The 13,373-nt window shown below is 45.3% G+C and overlaps 1 protein-coding gene across 10 annotated transcripts in view; it reads left to right on the forward strand.

The window, feature by feature from the left end:
• Window positions 1-13,373, forward strand: part of PAX2 (paired box 2) — a 103,871-nt gene that overhangs the window by 66,178 nt on the left and 24,320 nt on the right. For all 10 annotated transcript variants that reach the window (XM_071563066.1, XM_071563067.1, XM_071563063.1 and 7 more), the window contains 2 exons: window positions 6,515-6,690; window positions 8,528-8,654. In XM_071563066.1, coding sequence (XP_071419167.1) covers window positions 6,515-6,690; window positions 8,528-8,654 — 303 coding nt within the window. The remainder of the gene's footprint in view (window positions 1-6,514; window positions 6,691-8,527; window positions 8,655-13,373) is intronic.

A 13,373-nucleotide genomic window follows, 5' to 3' on the forward strand; every position in this document is an offset into this window, starting at 1 on the left:
CACAGGAATCCAAACATCTGTGGAGTTCACGAAGGGTGATGCACGTCCTTGAGGTGCTAATCCTCCAGTACTCATCTCCCACTGTCCCTGTTTCTGCAGGATACTGTACATAACCTGAACTTGTACTCTATCTTCTTTCACCACCACAATGTAGATCCCTGACAACATTCCCTCTCTATGCACTACTGAACCTTACCACTCCCTTCCAAGCTCCATCGTCTCTATTCTGCAGTCACTTGTGTTCCTTCCCATTTGAATTTGAGGTTCACCTCTCTCCTCACCAGCTCAGTTATCACAATCAAAGCAGTCAAAATCCTTGCAACCCTACTCCATGCTGCTGCATGCTGAAACACAGAACTGACCCATCTAGAGACGACATCTTCTTTCACATTGCCTAAAAGATTGCAAAAATTCTTCTGGAAGGAAATGTAACCAAAACGTATAGCCTTCCTTTTCCAAACCCCACTGAGTAGGGCAAGAAAGTTGCACAGGTGAAAAGATCTCAAGATTGGGGCTGCCAGTCCTTTCCCTCATCATTCCTGTAGGAAGTACACTATTAGTTTAATAATTATTGAGGATGCAAATGGTGTCTAGAAACATTGTGACAGCTGGACTGGATCAGCTTGTACAGACCAGAACACCAGTACCAGACACTCCTGACCATGTGAAATGTGTGATCCAGTCCTTCAAGACAAGGTCTTTGTCTTTGCTCTTTCCCTTGCTTGGGGGTCAGCTCAGACACAGAGGCAGGAGGTCCATTATTCCCAGTGGGAGTTTGAGACCAGGGTTCGAAGCCCCAGTGTGATAGTGCTGGGCTCCCTCCTGGCCCCACACTGAATGCAGCATGAGGGCCCGTGCAGGGCTGGCTGCTGTGAATGACAAGCACTGGCTATCGATCGCGTTCTGAACTCGGCCCAGCCGATAGAAGGTAATTAATGACTCCATTTGCCTCAGTACCGAGGAGAACAATTGAGTTTGAAACTGCAACAACTGGCAGTGCAGGGAAAGGCCCCTCGGGATGGTCAGGAAAGCTGCCTGACAGGCCTGGGCTGCATGGGGACACAGGAACACATCAGAGAGGAAAAAAGGGAAGGGAAATCGGATAAAGGGAAAGTGCAATCTTAAAACAAAAGGGTGACTCGAGAAAGGGCAGCATGTGTAGCCACAAGTGCCCAGAGAGTGGGAGAGGGCTGCTCTGGGTTAAGCTCCGTAGCAGGGATGGTTCAGGCAGGCTGTGCGAGAGGACAGGGTTGCCTCACTGGTGCAGAGGGATGGCATTGCAGCAGCCGGCTCAGCACTGCTCTGTCAGACAGATGTGCTTCCCTCAGAGACTCTGACAATTAGATGGGTACTGCTGTATCACCTGGCTGGTAGTTCTTACGCCAGTCACATTCACTTTTATTATGACTGTGATTTTTATTGGTAGATCTGTGAAGCCCCAGCTGAGATCAGAACCCCACAAGGCTGCAGGCAGTCAGGTCATGGGGATGGTAATAGTCCCTGCCCCAAAAGAGAGCAGTGTCTCCATGGTTGTGTGGCATCTCCACAGCTTCTCATGACCTTCCTACATGTTTCTTTGCCACAAAGGTCACTCTATGTCAGCAGTACTTCCAAGTTATTTGTTGAGATAGTCCCGTACCACCTGAGCAAGAGTGCTGCCTGTCACTTGTTGCCAGGGAAGTAACTGTATTATGCTGCTTTGTGCTACTTGTACATGATGAGGTCTTTGTGGCTTCCAGACCTGGAAACATTTCTTTGTTTTGGATTTATTTAATGGGCATATTCCCTGTGTCAGATATTGGGCATAGTCCCTGTAGTTAAGGTTGTTCCTATGTTTTCTGGCACAGCAGTTTCTTGTTATCTGTCAGGATCCTTCTGTGACACCCATGGATCAACTCTGTGTCTTGTGTCGAGGGTTTATGCTGAACATTGGCTGTATGCACTCCCTCGGCAGCCCCTCAAGAGCAAAGATATTTCCTGTCACATGTGCAAGGCCAGTCCTGATCACACTGACAGCAACTGTGTGCTCTTTTGTGAGGGACACAGTGACTGAGGCCATGGTGCACCTCTAAAGCTGTTTGTTAAGCATCCTTTCAATTTAAAAGAGAGGTCTCCCTGTGTTACAGTTGCACAGAGTTTGTTTTGCCAGTAAAAGGAAACTGGGAAAGGTGAAGGTGCTTCCTAATGCTACAGCTACTGCAGTACCTAGGTGGCATCCCCAGACTCATCCTGCAGCTGAAGCCTTGCTTCTGCCCTTCCAACAGCACCCTTTCCAATATCTGCTTTCTTGACAAATCTCCATCCCTTAAGCTTTTACTCCTAGCACTGTTCTTCACCAATAGAAGTGACTATTGCCCACCACAGTACCATTCCTCATGGGATCTGCTAGTCAAATTTTGCCCATGAGCCCTCAGCTGACTAGCACCCACAGGCCTTTGTTGGACCCCATCTCTTCCCCAAAGTTCTCTCTGCTCCCTTCTGCCACCTTTGCTCATATCCATGTGGTTGTCAGCTTCCATACTTTGTGTAATACACTATTTGAGGCTTCTCCTGATAGTCAAGCTCACAGAGTCATAAGCTTAGAAGAGAATTGCAGCTTCTAAGTTGCCATATGTAAGTATCTGGTCCTTGCAGTTTCAGGGAAAAAATGAAAACACATCTTCTATAGGTTTTGACACCACAAAACAAATATGGGGGATTTACAGTCCTTTGGTTTTGAAGAAAATAAAATGATCTGTGAATGTTTCAATGTTAGCAACACAAGACATATAAATCTGTCTCTCAGGACCATTTCTGTGAAATCTTCTCTGCTTCGTAAGTAAAATCTATATACACAGTTCATATTATTGCTCTGTGAAGTTTGGAATTCATGTGCCCTACCATTATTAGGGCCAATAATACTGCAAGCTGTTTAGACCAGCTCCACCTCAAGGTAGCCTGTAGGTTTCTGCCAAAAGTTCCTTTGCATTTGCAGACTTTAAAGCCCAGGCCAGGGCAGAAAGCCCCAATCCCTTCTTGTCCTCCTCCTCACAGTCCCCTCCACTGCACCACCCCAGAAGTTTCCACCTAACCTCAAGCACTGCCTTTCTCCTTACAACTTTTCTACCCCTCCCTATCCATTTGCTTCCTTTGAACATTCTGATTTCTTTTTTAACCCCATTCTTTGCCCTTCTCCTTTTTTCATCCTTTTCTTTCATTCCTCACTCACTGTATAGATCCTTTCTCATCAGCTGGTCCTGAGTTTCCCAAATACACATACACACTTACGTGTGTGTACACACACACTCACTCTCACATAAATAGATAGATAGATAGATAGATAGATAGATAGATAGATAGATAGATAGATAGATAGATAGATAGAAAGGTCAGTGAACAGAGCAGCAATAACCCCTAAAACAGTACTATCAGGGGGACATGATTGATCAATTGAATTCCATAGCGACTCAAAAATGTGGGATTAAGTAGTGTATTATACGCACAATGAGTTGAGGCATGATGTTCATTTCAAGTTCATTTCGCCAGCCCTCTGCCACCAGATCAGGCAATCAATAGGGGCAGCAGATATCATATATCACCTCTCTCCATGCTAGGCAGAGAGCACCATAATCTCTCGCAAATTTAGAGTGACAGATTTGTCAAGATCTGAAGGGCCCCTGAATAAATGAAGGAAAAGAGACTCTTACAGCGACTTGGGAAAGCTGTGATTTCAGCTTCTTTGCACAAAGGCATAGCCTGTGCACACACGGGAGACACACGTGCACAGGGCTCTGAAGGCAGACAGAAATTGCAAATACATGTGCACACATGCACTAATCTGTGTAACAACACAGGGCAACTCACTAAGGATAAAATCCACTTTAATGACAATCAGTGGAAGTTTTACTGTATACCCACCCACTCACACCAAGCACCAAGAAAAGAGTAGGGCTGTCATCCTTGAAAATCAAATACAGCCTAAACCAGCCACCACAGACAAACACCTGGTCAGGCATGTACAGTGATGCAGAATCTAAAGAATACCACAATAATTATCTACTGCAAAAATATCCATGAGTATTAGCATCATGGTGTGCACAGTTATGCACACTGACTGATAGGTGGAAAAATCCTCAAAGGCAAACAGCTTCACAGGCTACAGACAGGTTGAGTCAAGCATTAATAGAGAAACATATTGGAGAAACCCAAGAATTCTGTGCCAGCTTCCTGCAGGAAGGACCAGAGCTCCTCACGTCCTCCTGAAACCCACCCCCTGCAATAACAGCCCAGCCCACATAAAACATGAAAACTGCCCTGACCCACAGTGTGCAGTCCAGCAAGCCTGATCTTTGCTTTGTTTTCTCTTAGTCGAATCTGTCATGAACTCCAGATTTCAGGAACCTGAGAACTTCCCCTTGTGCAAATAAGCCTGTGGAGAGGAGAAAATGCCAGGGATCAGTGCCAGTAAATAGGCCTGCTCTGGCTTGGGGTGAAAAAGAGAGAGAGAAGGGGCTGCTCGAGGGAAGGCTGCTGGCAGGGACAAATCAATATGTAATATTTTCTATGGTCTTGCAAGTAGTACTGTACTACGCTACTGTATATAATGTACTATTGATTATATCATATCGTATAATCACCTATAAACGGATATATCTCATAGCCAGAAGGCAGCAGGCTTAGTCATAACTCTGGGCCACCAGCTGGGTATTAACAGTGCCAGGAAAATACCCATCTTGGCGTCACTCATGAGCTAAAAGAGGAAGCAGCAGAGTTGCATTGTTCTGGGTGTTCACTGCACAGTGAATGCCACTCCAGGGTCCTGGGAGTATCATGTGTCCATGAGCATCTCATGATTGGATGGAGGAGGCAAAATGTCTATACAGAACCCTTGACCAATTTCTTGACAGACAGCAAGTTTCTGAGATTCACAGACTGGAGGCCACCAAGAAAGGCTTAAGTATGAGGAATAAGAGTGAAAAAGCAGGAAGATGATCACAGCAAAAGAGGGACAACCTGACCTTAGATTAGACAGAGTGATAAGGCAGGCAGGCCTGTGTCTGATGAAGTACAGCAGGTAGAGATTCAGTATGGAGGGTATGGAGGTATATCAGCATGGATGAGGCAAGGGATTATAACCAGGCTCACCAAAGTTAGGCTGTGATGTGACAGCAGAAAGATACTCAGCACAGTTGGAGAAGATTATAATGAGCAGACTTGCCTCAGATGAGATGAGGGATTATGACAGAGGAAGATTCACTTCAGCTGGGACAAGAGGTTATAACAGACAGACTCACCTTGGATGTGACAGATGCTAATAGCAGGAGACTCACTCACTTGAGATAAAAAGTGGTTATAACCGACATAAATGCACCTCATTTGAGCTGGGGGATAACAAGGGGGAAAAAACCAAAACTAGGTAGGTGATCAGATGGTTTATCACAGACAAAGATTCGCTTTGGATGGAGCAGAGCATTTACAATGGACTCACCTCGGATGGGAGGAGTAGGCTGTAAGAGATGTTGGATGGCACAACAGAAATAGAAGCACCCTGGGATGTGGCAGGAGGCACTGCAGTGAGATTGAACTATGTCAGAGGACTGTTGTAGGGGCAGAGATGCAGTTCTGGGAAATCTTCTACCAAAATGGCTGTTTTCCCAGTAAAAGGAAGGCTGATTCCCATGGAGCAGGACTAGGTTTTGTAATACAGTTATTCAGTTTGGATAAGAAGGGGGGGCTGCATAGATTCTTCTCATTTTGGAGGGAGGATAAGAAGGGGGGGCTGCATAGATTCTTCTCATTTTGGAGGGAGTTTTAGCACAGTTACAGGTTAAGATAAATCACAAGCTACATGTAGGCGAATGGGACAGAAACCAACATATGTTAGATGGGACAGTTGCCCCACAGGGAGAGATTTGTCTCTGGTGAAACATGGACTCAGAAACAAGATTGTTCTTTTTATCAGAGGGGAATGAAAGACTCATTTGGGGTATGATCAGATGAGAAGGAAATTATAACACTGATAGCTGCTTACAGGTTTGGCGAGCTACAACAGACACTGACTCCCCTTAAAGGTGTAAGAGAGCCTTTTTTCCATTGCAGGCTTCCTCACTCCTCTCCAGTACAGTCCATCCTCAGCACTCTGGTTACTCTATGAACTGCCTCTCCAGTAGTCTTCTAGCAATGCAAATTGCTGTGCTTTGCTCCCATTTTATGCTCAGCAGTAGAGATCTGGCAATTTTTAACACTGAAAATCAGCGGAACCGAAACTCATCTCTGAGCCAAGTACCATTCTCCACAGCCTCACTCATCCTGGGCAGGAGAGTCCCACAGAGCACACAGGAGCAGACTAGCCACTCCAGCAGAGATGAGGGGGCTCCCTTGGGTTCCTGCAGCCTCTCCTTCCCTTGGGAGTGACAGAGCTACCTCGGTGGAGGCAGAGGGTCCCACTCTTCCCCACTCTGTCCTTGTCCTGCATCCCTTGCCAGTCCAAGCCAGGGTGGGCTAACTCCCTGTTTTCTCTGTCTGTGCCCTGCAGATGTATCCGAGGGCTCAGTTCCCAATGGAGATTCCCAGAGCAGCGTGGACAGTTTGCGGAAGCACCTTCGTGGCGACACTTTCACCCAGCAGCAGCTGGAAGCTTTAGATCGAGTTTTTGAGCGTCCTTCTTATCCTGACGTCTTTCAAACATCAGAGCACATCAAATCTGAGCAGGTGAGGGCCTGGCCTGGTAATGGGAACCCACAGGCACTGATAGGATGATGGCAGGAACATTCCTTCACCAAAATCCTTCTCCCCTTCTCCATCCCACATTCTGACACTGACCTACTATTGCACATACACCACATATACATTTTACAGCACTTTCCAGGTGTAACTATATATCACTGTGTTGATGCTGGTGTATACATGAGCTCTACCTCCTCTTGTGAACCTGCTATATACACACACACTGTGCTTTCCTAAATCCCTGTCTGCTTTGCCCTCTGCACACACACCTGCAGTTATGCATCCATGTTCTTGCCATGAACATGGTCACACCACCATGCATGTTCAGTGGCACACAACACTGCGCAGAAACTCCTGCACTCTTAGATCACATAGGTGACCAACAAGCCACAGAGTTGGGTTTTAATGGGTCATTTTCCTTCATGGCCCAAAGCTGAGACCTGACTCCCATCTCCAACCTAGTTTTCCATACTTCTGCAGCTCTGCCCACCTTTTCTTTACTCCCCCGCTCTCCCAGCCTTTTATCCCAAAAGCTGTTTGTCTTAATAAAATGAAAATCAAAAGTCTTTTTAAACCGCCCCAAGCCATAAACCAACAAAGGAAAAGAAGGAGAGGCTGGCTATGGACTCCCTTCATCCCAGAGTCCCTGGGTTTATTACAATGAATAACCTTTATTTACTTTCATTAGACTATTAAGCACCAGCACAGTCATTTTTCCCCCTGAAACTCTGAGCAGGGCCCATAAAGCAAATCCGAAGCCTAATTGAGTTCATTTTAATTTCTCTCCGATCACAGCGAATTACTCTGGTGATAAATCAGGGGGCAGGCTCACCCCCAGTAGAAGGCCTAATTTGCAGCTAATTACAAAACTGATTTCTACAGGAAGATCAATACAAGAAGGAATTGGAAATGACTAGGCAGTCCTAGCCAAGCAGGGACAGGGGCGGGGAGGGGGCAGCATGTGGGGAGCCCACTGGAGGAGGGGGAGATGTGAGGAGGGGGTTGGGGAAGTGCATGGAAAAAAACAGAGAAGAAAGAGCAGAAAATCAGTTTTAATTTAACATAATATTAATCAGAGCAACTTTTCCTGCTGTTTTGTAGCCTTCCCGATTTCTCCAGCTCCTGCGTCTGGTCTGGAGGCTGCCACAATAAAAAGGCAATTACCAGAGCCTTTCGGACAGGACACCCTTTCAGATTCAATGGCTCTCCCCCTCCCACCCTTCTGTTAGCCATGTGGCTCCCCCCTCCCCAATTTCATACCCCAATGCACAGAGTGACAGAGGCAGGGGATGAGGCTTCTTTGTTTTTAAAAAGCTAGGACAGAGGTAACAGTGGAGGGGAGACAGACAACACAGAAACCCTGGCGACAGTGGGCCAACACTGGCTGCCTCCTATAGCCCGCCTGTCCTAGTCATGTCATTGCAGTCCTGTGCTCCAGCTGTCCTTGTCACCAGGGCAAACACCTCCCACCTCCACTCAGCCAAGAGGAGGGGATGTGGATTTCACCTTTCTTTTCCCCTGGGCTGGCACAGATAGCCATCCCCACAGCACTAAATGAAGGCTCAGCCACACCACAGATAACAGGACAGATCCCTCACCTCTCTTCCCCTTCAAGGCATCATGCAGGTGGGTGTGATAGTTTACCCTAGGAAATCCCCCCACAACCCTTTTGTCACTTTATCTTCTCTGTTTCCTTCTCCTCCTCCTCCTCTTTCCATCTGTGCAGGGGTTTGCATCTCTCCTCTTCCTCCCCCCCATCTGTACACCCTTCCCTTTCTCCAGTCCCATCAATAGCGAGCTGTCTTTCTCCTCTCTTCCCCAGGGTAATGAGTACTCCCTCCCAGCTCTGACCCCTGGTCTCGATGAAGTCAAATCAAGTCTATCCAGCTCTGCTAACCCAGACCTGGGGACAAATGTGTCAGGACCCCAGACGTACCCTGTGGTGACCGGTAAGCTGTCTGACCAAACAGCAGAAACAAGCTTTTTATTTATTTCCCTCATCACCATTAGCTTCTGCTTTTTCTGCTAATGCAAGATATCCCTCTGTGGCAAACATGGAAAGAGACACAAAGACTGTGCAGAACATAAGGGCTCAAGAGAAGCTTGAAATTCAGAGTATTGGCAGTTTTGGGTACACCTAGAGGTGTCCAAGTGTGACTCAAGGACAGGCAAACCCAGATGTGAATTGGGAACTTGTGTGCCCAGATGGGGCTTAGGGTGGATGTCGGTGGAGGACAGATATGTCCAAATATGCACTGTGATTTTTTCCTATGTATCTGAGAACAACAGGGTCATGGCTTGCCCATGATCTATGCTTGGTTTTCTTGGGGAGAAATAGTTTAAGTTTTATTCTGAGGTCTGCTGAACTGTGGCTGCTAAACTCCCTCCTTCTTAAGCCCATGAGTCTCTAATGAAAGATAGCAAAAGAAATCTGTGCACAGCCTTCCCTCATGTGTGGGTACAATAAAGTCAGGTGTGTCTGGGAGAGTAGCAACTGTGAGTGCATGACAGCAGAGGAATCAGGACACACAGAAATAGGAGGCAATCTCCGCAGCAGATGGTTCACTGAAACATCCTCTTTTCTGGTGGCACATGCAGAACCTGAGCAGCACAGAGTTGTCCTGGGGCCAGAGGGCACACACATGCTGTCCTGACACTAGTGTTAGACTGCCCTGTGTCTGCCTAGAGCCATAATGAGGTACTCTGTGCCACAGCCCTTCTTCTCAGGCTTTAGTTGCCAATGGTCACTGCTCACACAGCTGCTACAGACTTGCACATCTCCTCTTGGGTAGCCAAAGTGGCTGGCAAGGCTCAAGTGACTTGTCCTGTTTGGTATATTCTTTCTTTACAAGTGCTATGGCCTCTCTAGAAACCTCATAGCATAAGCTGAGAAATAACTCATGACAAAGAGGTCTAAATCCTGCTAGCAAGGGAAGAAGCTGTTGTTTCTTGGCCAAAAAGTTGTCATCTAATTGCACAGAATCAAGAACGCTGGAGTTTGTATCTCAGCTTTTCCTGGCAGAAGCCCCAGCTAACAGCCCCGATGTCAAAGCAGCTCATGGCTGAGGCAAGCAGTCATTGCTTGTTCAGCAAACACTGAGCAAAGGCACGCTGTTGCATACAACTTTTTGCTACCAAGAACTTTGTGACCAGGCAGGATTAGTAACAGTTAACTCAAATACAGAGGATATCCAGTGTGAGGTCTGCAAAATGTCATGGGGAACATAGGGAGATGAACTGCATTATTTAAAGAATGTCTAGAAAACACGACATTCCCTGACTTTTTTCATGGCTTTTACTGTTATCAGACTTGATTCAGAATCCTTGTAGCTGCGCAGTTTCTTAGCCAACCAGGAAAAAAATTGCTTAGGTGTGGCAAAATTACTCTACCTTTCTTTATATTTGCATATGCAAGACACAACTCAGCTGGTGTTCATCTACTGTTTAGCAGATCTACATTCTTACAAGAAATATTTTCCTGTCTTTGGCAGGAAAAGACAGTAGGAGAGCAAGGTAGATCCCCACAGCTGGATGTAAAGGTGACATGTCTACAAACAGAGTTTAAGATTCAAAGGGGCCATTAAAATTATTCTTTCTAGTTCTTCTGCCTATGTGAAGATGGTGTCTTCCAGTCTGTTAATGTCAGAGCAGGCTTCTTAAAGGCTGGGAACACTACACAAGTTTTGGACATTACTCTCACAAGGGCAGAGCTGAAGAAAGATTTGGCCTCTCAGAAGAGACTATATGCAAAGGCAAAAAATTTTCTTCATGTCCCCCTCACCCTATTCCATCCTCCCTCTGTTCCCTGCCACACTCGCAGCTCAGCTCAAGAACATCCCCATCTGATCCATCTGGATCCAAGAGTAAGAAAGTTCATTTCAGACCCAGCTTGACATTCCCAGGTGGCAACTTAGCACTAACATCTCAATCTGTATGCGACATTTCAATCAGTGCAGAGTAGAGTAACAAAGGCAGAACTATTAGCTCTGGGAGCTGTTCACTGGTGGCAATGATGGAGAAACTCACAAACTGGAAATGAAAAGGGAAAAAACCACTTCAACACCCTGTAAGGCAACAGGGGAAAAGGGGCAGAGAGTTTTTCCTCTACACTTAGGCCAGGATCCAATGTTTGGATTAATGGTGCCATTACTCAAGAAAGGACTTCAGATAATGCTCATTCTTAAAATGTTTTTGCTGGCAATTAAATGGTTGCAGGTATTGATCTTCATTGATCTGATGTTCTCAATCTGCATAATCTATTAAAGATGAATGTTTCATGATATGTTTGCTATGGGGCTGGGCAATGCTTTCGGGAAGAACCAAAGAGGTGAGGAACTCAGAGATGCCTCCTGATCTACCCAGTTAGCAAATTAAGGAAGTGGCTGGGAGCATGCAGATTTCTTTGGTATCACCCAGATCCTGCTCTCAAGAAGAGATATTGGAGTAATAGTGAGTACTGAATTGTTGGCTGTGTTGCTGCTATGGTGTCATCCTTGAAATGCCTCTTTGCTCTTTCAGGTGATACCTGAAACAAATATGAAACAAATCTACTCATTCAGGGTACATATTTTGTGTGCAGTCACTTCACAGTGTAAGATTTAGCTTCAGTCTACTAGAAAATCTCCCCAGGTCAGTCTTCCCAGACAGAAAAAAAATATCACTAGGTCTTTCTGAACAAAGCTGTGTGGCACTGGATTCTTGCCTTTCCTGAAGACTTCAGAGAAAGTCCTTCCCTTCTCTTGCCTTCCTCAGCAAGTTCCCTCACCTCACACCATCCTGAGAATATACCCCTCCAAAAGCTACCTAAACTTCAACAATATGTAGCTTGAAGTGTAGTGAGATAATTAAGAAATGGTGTTGCTCAAGTCCCTTTATCTGTCTGCAGGCTTCCTGGAGTTGAAGAGCTAGAAATGCTACAAAATAGGCAGCCTCCAGAAGGTCTTCTCCAAAGTCCTGGGCATCTGTTCAAAGACACAGCTTAGCACCACAGTTACATACAGCACAGCATTGTCTAGTATGGCCAATATCAAACACTCCCTTTCAGACAGTTATTCTACTAATACATCTTAGATGGCCCATTTATTTCTCACATCTCCTAAAGCAAGTAAACGAAAACATTTTCCTACCGTGGAGCAGACAGGACACCCTTATTTCTCCCCATTAAGAATACGCAAGCAATTTCCATGGATGAGCTGACACTTAGGGACTAGCAGGACACTAGGCTAGGAAACATGTTCTTGCTGTCCTTCATATGGAACAGAAAATGCAGAAATGTTCAACTTCCTTTTGAAGATTCAGAGAGAGAAAGCTCTTAAGAGCTGTGTGAGTGTACTACCTCACCTCTTTCTGCACACACAGGCCTGTGGGCCACCTACATCTTGCCTTGATATTGCATGGCCCTCACAGCTGGATTGGCATAGATCCCTCACAGTTTCTTGGAAACTATCTTTGGACACTAAGCAGAATTCCTAGAAGCAAAGATCCAAGCTTGAACATACCAAGATAAGGCGAGTACATACTGTTGAACACCATTACAAGAATTTTGTTGTTCAGAGTTGTTCTACTTCAATTATTTTTTTTGAAGGCAAACAGTCCAGGAAGATGAGTCTAAATCTGTACAGGACTAAGCAAAACCAGAAAATCTCAATAGCTTTGTGTTATTCACTAGTTTCCACCAATCTTTAAGTTTGAAGGTACTTGGTAGCTAATAGGCCCGAGGTGAGCAGAGGAGAACCTCAAGACAGGAGGCTTTGCACAAGGGTGTTCACAAAAGCCTTGAATCAAGAAGAGAACAATAAGATACTTCTTTAAGCACCACAAGTCACACCTTTTGGAATAGCCATGCATGAAAGAAGTGGGGTGTCTTCAAACCAGGTTTTGGGTTCTGGAGACTTAGAATAATAGTTAAGGAACAGAGCCCTTTCCAACTCAATCATCTAGCCCAGGAGTTACCCATCAGAGAGGCAGCACTGTGGCAAATAAAGCACAATGGACTTTTCATGTATTGCTTGAAACTTGCTGATTAACAGACTACTGAAGGGGAGGATTTACCTACTATGTGGATCATAAAATAACTGCAAAGGTGAAGAAAAATTTTCCTTATAAGTGAATCCAGTTTTAACTAAACAGACCTTGTTTGTGAGCACACTACAACCACAAGATCTACAAAGAAAAGGTAGAAGATAAGATGCAAAAAAAAAATCACTTCAGGAATTTCTGCTGTTAACTGAAATGGGAGAATGTGTCCCCCCTCTCTTCCTGTGAGGAGGCTTATGGATACTTCTGTGCTACAGTTAGCACCTATTAGCAGGAATAGAGAACTCTTAAAGTCATCACCACCCACCAAAGCAGCCATTATGCTCTATATAGAAAACGTTTCCTTCTCTCTGGGAAATAAATTCTTCCCTAAAACAAGTATCATCCAGGGTGAGAAATCCTGACAACTCACAGTGTGTCAAACAAAGGCACCAAAAAACTACAAACCTCCTCAATTTCTCTTTCTTCCAGACCTCCTCTCTCTGGCATGGGTTCAGACTTGGTTTTGGTTTATTTTTTTTTATTCATGTATGAAAAAAATTTGGAATTACTGATGTAAAGGCTACTTGCTATGTCTGAAGGGCATAAAGAAATAGTACTTAAATAGCATCTGATTTCTATGAGTTTTCAAG

This window comes from Pithys albifrons, chromosome 9 (genome assembly GCF_047495875.1).
Source record: "Pithys albifrons albifrons isolate INPA30051 chromosome 9, PitAlb_v1, whole genome shotgun sequence".
NCBI classification, from domain to species: Eukaryota; Metazoa; Chordata; class Aves; order Passeriformes; family Thamnophilidae; genus Pithys; species Pithys albifrons.